Raw genomic sequence first — 17,570 nt, forward strand, 5'->3', positions numbered from 1 at the left:
AAGTAACTTAACAGTTAAAGATGAGCATGACCAAATTTAGAACAGTGACAATTTAGGTGTTCTGATTCCGTGAAGTTAAACTCTTGAGACTGCTTTTGCTTTTTTATCTTGGTGGTGCGTACTCACCTATATTTATATCATTTTAAATGCTTATATTGCCCCTCTAAAAACATTTATCGAATACTTTATAAAGCAGATTCAAAGAAGCAAAGAACATTTTTAAGATACAAAACCATACTCCTTGCAAGCAAACAGTTTAATGTTTAGCATTTTGGAAGGAATGGGTTTTGTGATTGTTGTAGCTCACTAACTCACTTGTTTTTCAAAAAACCAGGCATTGTAATAAACACTTTCAGCTACTCATTAAGTTAAATGACTTTTGAGGTGCAGTATACGATATAATAAACTCAGAAACTAATGGTAGTTTCGTCATAATTGTAAACAGGACCTGAACACGACAGGGTTGTTCATTATGTCAAGACACATTGCAATATGTTAGGGTATTTCATCTCAGTCCTAGCTCCAAAATACTATTAAAGGGCAACCTTATTACTTCTACATTGATTTTAAGACTACCTGGCACTAATACTAATACTTTGGCACTACAGACACTTACTAGTTAGCTATTCTAATTAGCTATTGCTTATCTTGATTGTCTGAACACAACCTTAAAATCTTATTCTTATGGAATATATAAATTATCTTAAAGAATACTTTTTGTGTATACTGCAGTGGGTATTCCCCCCATCTCAAACTGTGTCAAGATGTTTCTAACGCTGTTTTAAGAGCCACATCTCTAAGCCCATTCTTTTATTCACAAAATTCAGAAATCTTAACATTTGCTATCCAACTTGCTTACAGAAGGACCTACTTGAATCCAGAGAGCTGGTTTCTAGAATTCTGCTTCATCTCCAATTCCATCGCTCTCCCCACCCCCACTACCCTCCTGAGCCCTTGTCACTTGCTTCTACTTATTTTGAAAGAAAGAAGAGACATATAACAGAGGCTGTGGGAACAACAAGGGCTATTCTTATTTTCCACCAGACATAAGATGTTTTGCAATGATGGAGGAAGGAATGCAAGAGAGGCATCACGAGACTGAGTCACACAAAGGGGTGGGTAGAAGGGGCTAGTGAAGCAATTGACATAGCCATAAAATCAGGGCACCAAAGCCTGGATGCCTGGCGCCAAGGTGAAGACAGGGACATGGATATGGAGATGAAGCTCACTAGGGAATCTCAGTCCTCTCAGACTCTATTCAAAGTCAACAAACCTAGGCTCACAAGGAGTGAGCCCCTCCCGAAGAGAAGCTGTCTACTTCTGGACAGTCTCTGCTCCAGCATGGGCAGCCGCTCCACTGCCCACCTGCGCCTTATGCAGGTGCTTCTTTCCAACAACTCTCCCTATGCAAGGCAGCAGCCGCCTGCCTGCCTGCAACCATTGCAGGTCTCTTTCCCCGCAAACCTGTCCCTTTCGGGGCAGCTCTTCCTGCCACTTGCACCTAACCAAGTGTCTTCCCCTCTCCCGTCTCTTTCTAATAAACTTCCTCTTTAAATATAACTGAGTCTCTGTCTCATGAAGAATCTCGCCTCCGTGTGTTGCTGAAAGGGGAGCTCTGGTTCCCAGAGTGAACCCAAGAACCCCGAACTCCAAAGACGACATCAGCAATATGAATTAAAGTTACAAAATATAATTAGGATACATAAGAGACATATTAAGAGTTAAGTGGGCTTTGATGGTTGACTGGGATCTAGCAATTCTTTGGAACTATATATTTTTTTTCCTATAAAGAACTAATTCTCAATTTAACACATTTAAATCATAAACCAAGATGTATAATGTATCTTGTTTAAAATTGTAGGCCACTAACACTGATACAATTCTATAAGGATATGAGTAACTTTTTTAGCTGATTTTTCTTTAAGGAATTAAAGATATAAGAGGAGCTTATGTTCATGAGTAAAAGGTGATAGGTTAGTTTCAAATTGCTGAAGAACAGTCTTTAGGAACAGGTCTACAATTAATGTCTTTTCGCTTCATTGTTTTTCTAAATTTTATTCAGTTTCTAAAAACCCATTATGTGCCAAAAAGCTTTTTGTGGTTGCTAGAAATAACAGTGAATAAGAGATTCCTGATCGAAAGGAGTTTATACCTAGGAAATGGGAAGTAGAAAACAAGGAAGGGGAAAGAAATGAATGAAGGAATATGATGAATGGAGGAAATCCACACAGTGATAGCTGATGCAAAGCTAAATGATGTGTATCGTGAGGTGAGGATGCTAGTCAGGTAGCGTTACAAGGTGTATATGAAGGAAGGATGCATGATGGATATTTGAATGAGCAAAATACTGATGTGTAACTTCCCAGGCTTGGGAATTAACTAAAATCCAGGACCCAGGATAAGTGGGCGGTTGCATTTTTTTTTTTTTAAAGATCTATTTATTTATGCATCCAGAACTGAGGTACAGGCCAGAGGTACAGGGGTGGTGACAGGATTCACCAGAGACAGAGTGGGGAGCAGAATAAGATGACTGATGAAGCACACTGCTGGGGAGATGCCAGCCATGTGGGTCACCTCTGGGGTGGGGATCGAACTCATGCTGAAGTGGCCTTAGCTTCTTAGTGCTGTGCTTTAATCCACTGCGAAACCAGGGAGAGCCCAGCTGTGGCTTTTTTTTAAGGTTATTGAAAAGCTCTCACTGAGGGTGAAGCTGTTCAATGGATGGATACGGTAGGAGATGAGAGGAGATCAGGCAGGGACTATTCTCAAGGGTCTGTTGAATGAAGACCAGAATTTCCTTTTACATGTACAATAGGAAGTCACTGAAGGAAGATAGGTAGGGAAAGGATTTGAGCAGTCTTAGTCTTTAAAGGTCTCTGGCTGTTCAAAACAGCTTATAAAGAAGCCACCTCAAAATCATGGAATAGTTTGGAACCTACTATAGGGGGAAAATAGCTAAAAGGGACATACTATCACATACTCTGAAAGCAGTGAGATAAATGCTTTCAATTCTCAAATATATTATTTCTCTACATCTTTTAAAACAAGAAATTCATAGCAAAAAAAAAAAAAAAACAACTTCCCAAACATGCAAAAATTGAGTATATGTACAGATTGAATTTCACTAACTTGGATTCTGTGTTCCAAAAAAAGAGCATAAATGGGAATACTAGTTGGTCCTCCGAGGTGAGAACTGTGGTGGCTGTGGAATTTGACTCCTTGCCAAGCCCCATAAAATCCCTTGCATGTTCTGCTCTGTGGAACCAGGGGAAAAGCACCATGAAGAGGTTTTGAGATGCCCTTCACGGTGGGTTGGTGAGGGAGATGTTGACTTTGGAGCTGACAAACTTGCCTGATGGAGGACCTGGAGCAAAACATGTAAACTTTTGAAGTCTCAGGTTTCTCAAAGTGCAATAGCAAGGCAATGATTTCACCTTATCATTTCATCTTCTACAGATAAAATATGGCCATGAAATGCACTTGGTAGTTGATGTGTGACATGCAACTGTTTTCACTTGGCAATAACACTCACCATTACAACCAAACAATGATGCCTGCAACCATGTTCCTCCCATCGCTGGCAGAACACCGAGTATATGTGCCTGGAGGACCGGGTCCAAGTGGGGTTCTGCCATGAAGGTGGTTCCAGACCAAACACAACCAATAAACATGGAATAATGGCTGCTTTATTTTTAGAACTGTGCTATTTGGGCCCTCTTACTTATCCTTTTGGCATAGTACACAATATAGAAGAAAACAGTCTCTTTGCCCAGGAACTTAAAGCTTAGCAAGGCAGAGAGCTAAATACATCTAAGACACCTTGCAGTAGAGCACCCAACTACGCTCTGAGACTTGGACTTGTTCAACCAATACTGTAAGGGCCACTCATTGAGAAGATTCAATAAGACAGCTAAAATTATATTACAGGTCCTCCCGGGGGGGGTGGTGGGGAGGGGGGAAAACAAGGGGTTAAATACGGCACAGTGAACTATCTGCAGCCACCGCATCATGAATTCCATCCCTGACCTGGAAGCTGACCCACATGGAACCCAGACCTCTTCTGCCTCACCTATTGCTCCCCTCAGCAGTGTCTTTCAGTACAGCTGCCTGTTCTGTTCCCCATCCTGTCTCTGGTGAATCCTCTCACCCCTTGCACTTCTGGCTTGTACCCCAGTTCTTGTATGCATAAATAAATTTTTTAATAAACGTATCACAGAGAGACCTACCAGCATATTAGTACAGTAGTAAGTAGTAACTACACAAAAGAAAGTCAATCTAGAAAATAACCTGACAGTGATCACAGGTACATAAGACTGTTACATACTTAAAGCTACTGAGTTTTATACCATAAGCAAGTGAAATGTATGGTACACTAATTTTGTCTCAACAGGTTATTCAAAAAAAAACCTGCCTTTTAGAAGATCAAGCTGTTCTGCTTTGTTGAAGAGGAGGGAGGTTGTGAAGTGTCGTACACTGAGGAGTGCTGAGGGGAAAGTCTGACGTGGGGACTGGGAGGAATAATGTAATCTTCTATGATGTGAGATTTCTCATATGCAATAGAGAGATGATAGTGATTCTCACTGTCTCAGAGTGTTATGCCACTCACATGTGACCGTGTATAACAAGTACATGTTAGTCCTTTACACTGAGTGTTTCATAAGCATCTCTATTTTTTTAAATACATGCCTATTTCAAATTTCAAATGAACACATACACAAACTCATATCACATACATGCATACACATATATGCACACATGTAGTTCTCTTGTAGTTATGTGTATATATAGTCATTTCTCATGTTTCTAATAATTGTACACAGTACGAACACAAACACTTAGAAAACACATAAAATTGGAGAAATCTCATTTGAAAAATCTAAGCAAAGCAAAAGGAATGATGATGTCTTCAGGTAATGAAGACAAACAAAAGTTTGCCTGGGACAGTACAGTTACAGGTGTGGTAACAGACTTGTTAAAACAAACTATTTAAAAAGGGTGGGGTTGAAAAATTGTCACCTCCCTGCAGTTGATTTACGAAAACCTCAAGCACAGAAAAAAGCTCTATTCTTCAGAGGGTATTCAGAATCATTCAACTAAGGCAGGAGCCAAAGGGCTTGGCAGTGGTGCCCAAGAATCACCCTCTCTCCACCTCAAAGCCCTCCATTGCCAGGCCCGGGTTTCCTGCATTCGAGCATGATCTGTTGTCCTCTTCGCAACTCTGCAAAGCAGGCACTCTTGCTGTTTTCCTAATGGAGCTAAGAGCTATTATCTTATTTGCCCATAACTACAAAACTGCGACTCTTCCCCTTACACTCCGTATTTGTTAAAGTTCTTTAGAGCTATCATTAAATATTCATAAAAACAATTTTTCTCAGATGCTGGCTTTCCCTCGTTGGGACATCAAAAGAAGTCTTTTGAAAGTCAAGGACAGTTTATGTTTCTAAGGCTGTAATAGAAGATTCCAAACTGGTATTTCCTGGTAAAATCTGGATTGGCCTCACAAATTTTCCTAGTAACAAAAGTCATGTTGCAACCATGATAATGTCACTGTAGCCTCATTCAGAATATTACTCACTTTTTCTGTTGCTTTGCTACTTCAACATTTGGGAAAGTTTGAATTTCCCAATAGGATGACCATGAAACTATTTTTATAACTTCAGCATCTACTTATTTTTCAACTTAGTGAGAACAGTCTATGGTGGAGCTGAACTTTTGATACTTGCCGAAAAAAACATGGGCTGGAATTTATAAAGAAAACATTTTAGAATGAAAATTTTAATCAAGAAGTTTTATTTTCAAGTAAGAAGCAAAAACAAACATTAATTCCTAAGATACGTAATACTTGGACAATCCAAGTTTTACTCCATTTAGAAACCAAATCGTCTTAACTCTTGAAAGCACATACTTGTGAATAGCTTATTGTTGTACAATCAATATGACTGTAGAGGGGATCATAAAAGTATTTGGTGATCACTACACATGAAACCTGGGAATAGCAATACCAAACATTAAGGCTATCATAAAAATCTGGATTCAAGAAATGGAAAGAAAAGCTCCAAAGAGTGCTAGCCTTCTCCTAGGTGTGACAAGATCAGTCACATGAGCAGGATTTGACTGCCTTAGGCATAAAAATTTTCAAAGTCATCCAAATATATAAATACAGAGAGCAGAGAAAGAACTAATTTCTATTCCCATTCCATCTAGAGAAAGTTCTTTCCCAAAAGGAAACTGCCTGTGGGAGCAAGAGACTGGCCCCTTTGGGGGGTGCTAGCCCCAGGCAGTGTGCCCCTCAACAAGCCTTTTGTGACCAGAGGCACCGAGAAGCTGTTCCCTCTTCCTGTACTCCGACAGCCCCCTCCTTTCAGTGCCAGACTTCCCTCAGGTGTGGTCTCAAAGACCATTTCTCCCTACTCAATTTCTCTCTAACCTTGTTCATCTAATTCTTATCATCGCCAAGGTTTTCAGTGACTTTGCTCAACTCCCACTGATGCTCACTTCTTCTATTTGAGACCTTCTTTTCCCTTCCTTGGCTCCAGAAACCAGCTGTGCTCTCATTATCTCTTCTACTGATTCTTTTCATTCCACATGGCACAGTATTCCACACATGGGTTTGGGAAGCAGACAGACCTGGGTTTGAATCCCCCTACCAGTTACCACATTTTATCTATGGAGTTTAGGACAAGTCATGAGCTTCTCTTAGTCCTGTTTCTTTCCTATCTGTTAAAAGGGGAGATAATAGTACTTCACTCATCTGCTTATTACAAGGAATGATCAACACAATACAGGTAAATGACTTCAGAGCCAAAAAGGCAAACCTTTAATGGCATTAGCTATCTATATAATATAATCACAGATTCTCCAGAAAACATATCCCAAAGGCATTCTTCTCACAGTCAAGACATCTGTTTGTGAAATTACATCTAAATCACTACTTTAAACATGCTCTATGGTAACTTTACATCCCGATACCTATACCTAGGAATGTGAGTTTCCTCTATCAAACTTTTTACATTCTTTTTTATTTTTTCTTTTAATTTGGGGGGTTACATTTGTGCACCTCTGTGTTTGTATACATGGTCTCATCATTTTCTATTTAAGTGAAATAAAAACTACCCCCACTTCAAAGTCACCTTAAAGTCATCTGCCTCCCATGGTGACAGAGTAAATCCCATTAATTACTGATTTATGCGGTGGTAGACCACAGTGGCCATGGGCAAGGTCTGCAGCCTGGCCAGTGTTCAACTCTTGGTTTAGTCACGTATCACTATTTGTCCAAGGGCAAGTAATAAACTCTCCATGCCTTATTTTTCTCACCTGTAAAACAGTATAAGTATTAGTATCTGTCATAATACCTGCTTCCTATAATGCTTAGTAGATAGATGTTTATAGAATAAAATTTGCAATGTAGTGTGTTTTTATTGATTTAAAGAGAAAAGCAAAATTACAAAGCTTTCATAAAGCAAACCAGGATGTTTGTATTAGTCTTATTGCTTCCTTTGAATTTTTATTGTCACTTCCACTGTCCAATGTCACAAATCCCATTGTAACCAGATAATGTATAAGCTGCCTTCCATCAGAGTCTATCAACTCACCTCCCTAATTCTAGTCTCTTGTCTACTTAAATTAAGTTTCCATTTGATACCTAGTAGCAAGATTAATCCTTAAAAACACTCCTTTTGTATGCTTTCTTGTACTAACACCCTCAAAATTCCACATATTTTTCAGACAATCCGCCTGTATTTGGCTCATCTGTCTCTATGCACAAGTGGAATTCCCCAAATTCACTATAACTTCCATGCCTTTATCCTTCTTTCCCTTATCTAGAATTGTTCATTTCTAATTCTTCAAATCTTACACATCCTTCAACAGCCAGGTCATATTGTGTTTGTGCCTAGCTGTGTCAAGCTGAGATCCCAGCCCTGGCTTATGCAGTGAGTTAGAATACACTAGAGAAGAGATTGTCTATGTAAATACTTAGTTGATATCTGACCACTGATAAAGTTCTACGCATCATGTACATATGTCCTGCTTGGTAATTCCCAATGTACAATCACAGTAGTGTGTGTGACAGATGTGAGTAATGATCTTGGCCCAGGATGAGTACGGTAAAACCACTCACTCAGTTTGACTGTGCTGGATAACAGGCCTTGATAGTAATGATTGTGAGCATATTTCCACTGACAAATGTGTATGTTAGAATCAAATAAATTAATAAACTCCACTTAAAGGGTAGATTCATATTTGTGTGCAGAATGCTCATTTTCCATGTCCACCAAATTGATCTCTACATGAGAAAAAGGTACAAATAACTCAGAAGTCTTTTGTACAAAAATTAACAACTGAAGCTTTAAAAGAGGGCACTCAGATAAGAACAAAAGAATAGTTTCTTTTGAGGGGTGGTGGATAAACATTCTCAAGATCGTAGTTTATTTTATATGTGAAAACAGCACCAAAAAGTTCTGCAAAGTGAAATACTATTGGGAAGACCAAAGAACCTAGTTTGTATTCTGAGTTCAGTTGTCTAAGAATTTTCCCTTTTCTGTGTAAACAGTGAGGGTTGGGGGTGGGGGGGGGAAGCCACCTGGAAACAATAGCAGAAGTCTTTCCTTTGAGAAGGAAAGATCAACATTAGCACAGTTTCAAAGGTAGTGACCCTTTAAATGAAAGCAAAAATGTTTTTATTAATAGGAAAATAGATTGATAGTCTGAGTTTAGTAGCAGTAATAATAAAAACAGTAATAGAACCAAGAGTGGTAGAATTAAGAACCAGATCTGTACTTAGTCACAATGCAGCTGATTAAATTCTTGACTAGCAGAGTCCAGAAAGCAACTCTAAACTTACTAATTTGATACCAGAATTTTACCAAATTGCCTATAATAAAGTTTAGGAAATGCTTTCCTAGTTCATTTACAGATGTATTAGTATATAGAACAAATGCTCTTCTCAAGTTCCCAATTCTCAAAGTAAGGCTTAGTTTGAATCCTTGTCCCCAAAGTCTTACCATCTTTAAATGTTTGGTTGTTTTTTTTTTTATTTTATTTTAATGAAAAAAACTTTGCAGTGTAACACTATAAATTTCTGGCCTACATCTTTATAAGTCAATATCTATATTAATTTCACAGCTTAAAGTCCAATTCTATACTTTACCATAAAACTTACACTCTTTACCCAAATATTTATCCCCTGCTCTTCCTGTCTGATGACCAGTATTAGTCTTCTGGTCTTAAAGTTTATTTTTGATTTATTTAGTTTGCTTGTTTTGTTTATGTGAAATATATGAATCACACATCACGCAGTGTTTGTCTTTCTCTGAATTATTTCACTAACCCTTAGAAAAATAATAAACATGGAAAGGATACTCTGGTTAACAACTGATTAATTTAAAACTTCCAACTAATGAAAAATTGGCATTTCACAAGTTCTATCTTACTGTTTCAAGCTATAAAAATATGCTTGTGTGGGGCCAGTCTCCCTACAAAATATCAGAAAGGCTTTTGTCAATAAGCCAGAGGGGGCCTCTTCCAGTAAGTGCCACTTTGTTGTGGGAAACTAGAGGTCAATTCAGGTCCTGTGGGCCTTGAGAGCCTTATTATCATCACTCTAAAATGATGCAGATTGGTATGGGTTCAGAGCAGCAAGGGCCCTGAAGCTAAGAGAAGCACTGGGTCTCTCTTAAGTCCTCACCCATCTCTAATAGAAGAGCTTGCACAATCAGTATTTCCCCTTTTATGATCTAGAGGAGTGCAATATAAGGGGTCTCATCCATTTGCTTGTCAGTGAGCATGTTCTAAGAATGTCATCTTTACTCTTGGTAAGGATAAAGTCAACCCCATCTTGTCTGTCATGTAAAGTCTCCCCTTCTCTCTGCTTGATGCTTCAGGTCGCTAAATGATAAATATAACTGTCTGCTCCACCTTTCTTTAAAATGTACTGCCAATGTAAATTCTCTCTATATAAATTATTAAATTTATAGTTTTTCCATTGCTAGCCCATTTGATGCTGTTTTGATTACCTGTCCGGCCTGAGATAAACCTGGAATGAGAACATACACCACAAGTGATGCTGTTGGCAATCGTTTTTTTTTTTTTTTTTAAAGATTTTATTTTATTTGTGCATACAGAACTGGGATACAGGCCAGAGATGTGGAGGGTGAGAGAATTCACCAGAGACAGAGTGGAGTGCAGAACAGGCAGATCAACGAAATACACTGCTGAGGGGAGCAGCAGGCGGGTCAGGAGAGGTTTGCCACGCCATGTGGTCACCTCCGGGGCAGGCAGGAATCGAACTCATGAGGAAGCGGCTTTAGATTCTCAGTGCTGTGCTTTAACCTGCTGCGCCACCAGCGAGGGCCGCTGTTGGCAATCTTAACAGAGCAGCAAGGTTCAGGCCCTCGAGTATGGCCAGAAAGAGCCAGTATCTGAGATGTCACCCAAGACTTCTGGCTTGAGTCAGAGGCGCATGGAATGATTCTCAGAGTCTCAAAAAAGCCAGATAGTCAAAGCAAGTTAGACTGATGTAAACCACAGATCAAAGCAGAAGCTTTTGGCAGGAGTATGTGAGCAAGACCCTGTATAGGAAACAAGTGACACTGTAAAGTGACATACAAAACTGTTGCAGAGTAAGGAAACTGGACAAGATATTGACAGTCTAACTTTTCCTAATTCCAGAGAAGAAGGCCCTGATCTTGATTACTTTGTCCTTTCTTGAAGAAAAGGCCGGTGTTTCTAACCTCCTACACATCCAAGGTATATATAAGTATTCCCATCTCAATAGAAGAAACATCCAGGCTTGTGGATGAATTTCATTATTTTTACATATGTTTTCTACTAGATAAATGTGTTCTTCATTTCATATAATGTGATGAAGCCATACAAACAATAAATCAGAAAACTTCCTTCTTGCTAAATTTATTCAGAGTAAATGCAGTTGTATGTAACCATTTTTTATGAAGAAACTTCTGTTCTTTTTTTAGATTTGGAGGATTACTTTCCCTGACAGAACCCCCAGAACGGAGAACCCTGAACTGCAAACTTGGCCTTTGTCCTACTTGTTTACCAGCCTTATCAGAGCACACATGGGTTGGCAATGTGATTCTAAGATAAAAATTCCAAAGTTATAATTAGATGTTTTCCGAGAAATATCAAGCCATGCCATGTTGCTGGCTTTTATTTCTTAACTGCAGTTATTGGTCTCACGATTTCTTCCCATTTAATCATATTCTCTTGAGTAAGTAAGAAAAATTAATTTGGCACTCAAGAAAAATACTTTTTTAGATAAACAATACTGAAAATATAGATGATATATCAAAACACATGTTTCAATAAACACATTTTTAAACAGAAAACACAATTCTTAAGGTTTTTTCTAGTAATAATAACAATAATGGAAATAATTTTATGATCCCAAATTTAACTATAAATAGGTCACAGAAAGATGTCCCAAGATGGAGAATACAAGCTTTCTATGTACCTTACACATCCATTTAATTCAATTCTGAACAAAGGGGATAAAAAAAAAATAAATAAGTGACAAATACCCTTTTGCAATGTATATAAGGATACTGCCTAGCCCAGTCAAAGAAATACTGTGAAAACATTTCTCAAGTTTTCTAAACTCCATCTTTGCTAAGAGACTGAAAATAGGTTTAGCATTAAAAAATCTTCTACTGACACCTGCTGGCCATTTATAGTCAATGATTCTCAATATGTTTCAGTGACGGAAAGGGAAATCTTTGTAAGCAGGAACAATCTTTGGCTTCTTGTCTCGCTTCCTCCCTATAGATATAAATTTTATAATAGATGATACAAACATATGTGTGTATTTCTAGCAGCAGAGAAGTAGAGCCAGAGGAGTACATTTTCCTGACTATTGATTACCTCACTCACTGACTTACACTGCTCCAAAAAGAAGTCAGAACACCACACTTCCATTCTTCCCATCCCCACAAAAGCCATTCAACTTATCCAAGGTTAGCAATAAATACTTGAAACTGACCTTGGCAAATCTGTGTGCATCATATTCACAACTTTAGATCAGAAGTAGAAGTTTTACTGTTTTAGCCAAAGAACCACCGATCAAACTCATATTTTTTTGAAGGTTTCTTTAGAGTGAACGTAAGTCAAAGAATGTCATAACACTGATGGAGAATTCCGAATGAGAGGGCCAAGGCTGGCATGAGGATACCATAGTTAGCAAATTTCACTATCTTCATATACTGATTTTAAAACTCAGAAAAGATGGGTCAAAGTTCCTGACATCAGCTTTATTTCTTTTTTCCTGGAGCCTAAAAGCATTGTTAAAAGTCTTTGCTAGGAGGCTTTAAGGGAGCTGATTATTCTCAATTTGTTTATCTCATGTCACAAGTGATACATGAAGGATTTTCATGCCACATGCCTTAACTATTCCCGGAAATACTGAGAAACATGGATTTGATTAACCATTTTCTCCCAAATTAATGTTAATTATGATGTGAATCAGAAGGCAATTATCTGAGTATACAAATCCTGGTTCTTCCTTTCACATCCCCAGACATGAACAAATTTGTCTGCTAGGACTCTTGAAAATTCTACAGTGTTATAATTAAGACTTGTGCAAATTCCACTGCCAAAAAATCACCAGAGTGGGTGGTGAATACAGCCAAGTAAATTCTAATTATGGAAGGCATGTTTTCTGAGATCTTACATACAAGAAGCAAAGGCAAGATCAGACAGCTAAGATAGGTTATGAACATAAAATAAATAGGCTTGTCAAATTCAACACCAGCACCCTTTTGGTGATAGCAGTTACCGTCCACAGTTCACAGATGCTTTAAAGCATCACAGGGAATCCTGTGCTTGGAATCCAGCATGTAAGATTTCTCAAAAAAAAAAAAAAATAGAATTATGAAATGTACACACCATTTTCACTCCCGGACCAAAACCAAAATAAGACAACAGAATTCTAATGTCCCAACTAATTTTCTTATTTTAGCATCTTCACTAGCATTATATTTTAAAGTTCTGATTCAGAGTTCAATAAAATGTGCATTCATATTCTATAAAACAGCATATAAATTATCAGCATACAGCACAATAAATTTACCTAAGCTGGTTCATAAGCATACATGTGCAGAGAACCAGCACCCAACCAAGAAAAAGGATTCGGTATTCCAGAAGTGTCTTCACCCACTCAGAAAAGGGGAAATTTATTTTATATAATAACGTTACAAAGTTATTTCAATAACAACATTATATAGCATATTCTTACTGTCTGGATCTGTAATTACTGCCTTAAATTAGAAGTGATTATGTTTGCTTCCCTTCATCTATACGACCAATTATGCCTGTCTTCCCCTTTACAAAACATTTCATGAACTCCTCAGAGTCTTGGCTTAAATACCACTTCTCTATGAAAGCTTCCTTGACATTCACAGATAAATGAATTAAGTTCTCATCTAGATTCAGACAGTAGTTTATAAAGAGTTTACACCTCACACTTATTACAATGAATTACAGCAACATTTATATGTATTATTCTAGAATATGAGTACCTCATGGATAGAAAAGGCATTTAATCTCACCTTTTGATTTGCTTTCTATCTTTCAAGCTGTGTTACTAATAATCTCTTATTTGAACAGACTAAATATGCTAATGTAAACCTTTTCCAATTTTAAGAATATTTCTTTTTCAATTAGTATATTGAGCATGTATTAGTCGACAATAATTTCATAACTGGAAGCTATTTCCTCAAAAGCATTGACATTATGGTATTTCTCGCAACACTCACTGTCTCTTGCCATTATTCTTCCCAATACCTATGAAACCCTACACAAGCTTATTTCAACTAAGTTGAGATTAAACTTTACTTATGCTCTCAGTTCAAACTCTCAGAGGAAGCGACAGGAACATTTCATGAAAGCTGGACGACGCCAGAAGTCTCCTACCTGTGTACCTAAGCTGGCTGCCATCATGTGAGTCAGAAGCTTAGCTGCGAACATGGAATACTTGGCACAGAAGATATGGGAGAGAACAGCCAGGCAAAGACCTGTAGAACAGAAAACCAAGAGAAGCTTTATAGTACATGAACAGACAAACAGCAGCCCCATGAAATCACTGGGGCAGTAAGCACAGGAAGTCCTGAGCCTCCCATTCAGCACTGCCCAGGATTCGGCTGCAATTTTCATCTACTACATTTTGCATGATGGACAAAAAAATGTTACACTTGTCAGTGAAGCCCAAAGGGCAACTTTAACTTTCAAATGCCTACATGTTCGCTTCCTTACTAAAAAGAAATCACAAATTGGGCAAGCCAATAATTTCTCTACCTATGTAGTGTATTATGTATCTATTAAACATGTTTTAGAGTTTATGAAAAGAACAGGTGGCTTGGTTAAACAGAGACATCTGAGGAGGTGAATAGGATTTTTCAGGCATGAAACTGAATGGTATTACCAAAACTCAGGTTCGGTAATTACCCCTTTTATCTAATAGGAACAGTTCTATAATTACGACAGTGGCAATTATGAATGTTAAAAGCAACTTTATGCTCCTGGATGCCAAAACCAGAAATAAAATGTGCTCTTTCCTCTTGAAATGACTTTTAGCTTAAATATCTACATTTCTAAATGTGTTGAGGAAAATTAGTCTTATTTTCTTTCGACTTTCTTCATTTCATCTATTTACACTACTTTGAGGGAATGATTAGCGCTTCAGCATTAAACTACCAATCTTTTATCTCACAACTGGTAAAAAGTTTCTTTAATGGGATGTTTTAAATGCGAAAGAGATACACATTTTTAGAGTATTTCCTGCCTTTTAAAATTTAAACGTGCTGCACATGTTGACCCATTTGCTTCTTCACGAAAGCTTGTGCTCTGCTCTTGTCTTCAGGGAGATTAGTTTGTCTTAGAATTATTAAAACATATCCATAGTCATGGGTCTGCTGCTCTACCCTGAACTTTGCATGTATTAGAGTATTTAAGAATATCAATGCCTCCTTAACCAGGACACACAGCATCGAGTTAACCTTTTGTTTTCTCATCCTCTCTGCAACTAAGGAACTAGCTTTTAAAGTAACCCCCATGTGGGACTGGCCATGTGCAAAATTTCCACATGGGGTTTATGATGAATTCTCTGCCCAAAAATGTTTTACCATAACTCCTTTTGGCAAAAGCTTTCAATGGGTTAGAATTAATAAGGTAGACAAAGTTCCAACAGAAAGTCAGACTTTGTATTAGTGGAGGCTTTTGGCCTAGGAATTTAGCCAAGAAATCCAAACTTATTCACTGTTAGGAAGGGCCCCATGGGGTGTTCTGGGACAGGTGTGCAGATTCTCCAGCTGCCTCCAAAAAGTCCACCCGCACAGGTTCAGCGGATCCAGAATGGCAGAGCTTTGCCTGATTTTCCCCTCTGACATGGTCTAAGAACTACTGGCACTGAGCCTCTAACTCACTAGTGTGCAGTGAATTTCCTATGATTATCAAAGATAGGTTAAACTCAGTGTATGAATGGAGTGTGGGTGTGAGGTGGGGAATACATGTCTGTGTTTGTGTGCATGCATCATAGACTTAGAAACAGGGCCTGAAAGGTTCTTTTCATTGCTGGCCACATGCTCATAAGTATGTGCTTTACTGTAAGTTTATTGCAGCAGATAATGTGAGGCAAGGGGATTAGTGTTGGACAAAGGAAAATTACATGAGTCAGCTGTTTTTTTCCTAATTCATAAGCTTATTCATAAGCCTTCACCTTAAATTGGTAATTCTCCATTATACTCTTTCATGACATAAACTTAGTATATTCAGCTCAAGGGTCTTCAAGTATACGAAGCTTCAATTAAAACGCAAGCATGACACCTGGTGGCCATATTCAGAGCTTGTGACAGGGAACAGGGTTAGATTCTATTAGTCTACAGCTATCATGGATGAGGCTTAGCAGATTCCCTTCTTATTTAGGAGAGAAGAATGGTGCTGAACAACCTCAAACAGGCTGTGCCCTAGTCTCACATGTCTTGGAAAAGATACTGAATACTGTAAATTGAAGGAAACAAAGCATTTCAGTTACCAAGTTTCTAAAATGTATGCTAAGTATTTATCTTTCATTTTCTTAACTGAACTTGAAAAGCTGTAGTATTTAACATACATAATTTAAACTTGTAAGTTGGACTTTTTTATTTAAATGACCTTATAAAAATATGCAAACCACAAGGTATAAACTGTTTCAAATGTAGATTTTTTTTAAAAAGTCTAACAGCTTTAATTGTTAACAAAAGGCATTAACAGATTTATTTTAAAATGATTCCTCAGCAACTATGTAAGAATAAAAAAAAAGCAGCTCATTGCTTTACCTTTTTTCTAGTACTGTCAGTTGGAAAAGGGCAACTAATTAGTTTGCTGACACATATGACTTTTGTGAATGATTTGAAAGTGAGAAGACAGAAAATTATCCTTAATAAAAGAGTGACACTGGTCATCTTCGATTTAGGTTAAAAAAAAATATACCCTTGAGGATAGTTCATTCTTCACTATTATCAAACTGGACCAAAGGTTTTCTTAGATAGATAGATAGATAGATAATATTTGAATGTTCATGGGTAAACATGGTATTGATTATGTGTGAATATACACATCCAGCTTTTTTAAGAATGGCATATACTTTATAAATTACTGAACTTTACCTTCCATAAATCAATTATCAATACTTTTTCCCACAAAAAATTCTTTAAAATATTTAAGTTTTGCATCTCTCTTTCCATAGGTGTCTGTCTTCTCTATATGGATAAATCCAAGCAAAACCAAATTACTACCATTTCACTATTAAGTCAGTTATTAGCTTTTCAGCTTAGTTTTTCTCTACCTCCTTACTAGGTGAGACTATCTTTTCTCTACTTTTCCCTGCTCATTACTATTGATTGCCATGTTCTTATAACTCCTTCCTCAACACAATATATTTCTGTTACTACTAATAGGCTAAAACAGGAAAACAAAACTGTACAGTCTAGGTTTTCTAGGTTGAACAGTATATATAGCACCTCCAACATACAAGTGTTGTGCATTAGGAAAGGAATTTAATCCCAAGGATGGAGGTTTCTAGGAGACCATGCTCTAGGCAATCAGTGTTCTTGGACACAATAGCCCTAGCTGTACGTGGCAATTTAAATTTTATAATTAAATAGATTATGCATGTAAATAGATTTTTAGTTCTATTTCCTCAGTTATACCAGACATACTTTAAGGGCTCAATAACCAGAAGTATCTGGTGGCCACCATATGAGAACGTGCAGAACATTTCTACTGCTACAGACAGGTAGGGTGTGAGGAAGGGAAGGATGCTGTGTTGATCCCATCTGTGTGAACACAGGAAACAGTATGTTACATTTCAGGAGGATTTTTATTAAAAAAAGACTAAAGTGAATGGGACTTGAAAATATGAACCTGACTTATAAAGCCACAAACACATCACACTTGGTGGCATGTTCAGATCGACACTGTATTCATTTAACCCACAGCTACTTTAAAATTAATTTATCAGGGGCTAGGATATGCAATGGAGACACACTATTCAAGAAGCTGCTCCCTCCTCTCCCATTGCCTGT

At 37.7% G+C, this 17,570-nt stretch overlaps 1 protein-coding gene across 1 annotated transcript in view; it reads right to left on the reverse strand.

Annotated features, from left to right (window-relative positions):
• Positions 1-17,570, reverse strand: part of ADGRV1 (adhesion G protein-coupled receptor V1) — a 402,490-nt gene that overhangs the window by 216,313 nt on the left and 168,607 nt on the right. Inside the window, exon 81 of the mRNA XM_004678139.1 lies at positions 13,924-14,024. Coding sequence (XP_004678196.1) covers positions 13,924-14,024 — 101 coding nt within the window. The remainder of the gene's footprint in view (positions 1-13,923; positions 14,025-17,570) is intronic.

The sequence above is a fragment of the Condylura cristata genome, unplaced genomic scaffold, assembly GCF_000260355.1.
Source record: "Condylura cristata isolate star-nosed mole 26May11 unplaced genomic scaffold, ConCri1.0 scaffold00007, whole genome shotgun sequence".
NCBI lineage: Eukaryota > Metazoa > Chordata > Mammalia > Eulipotyphla > Talpidae > Condylura > Condylura cristata.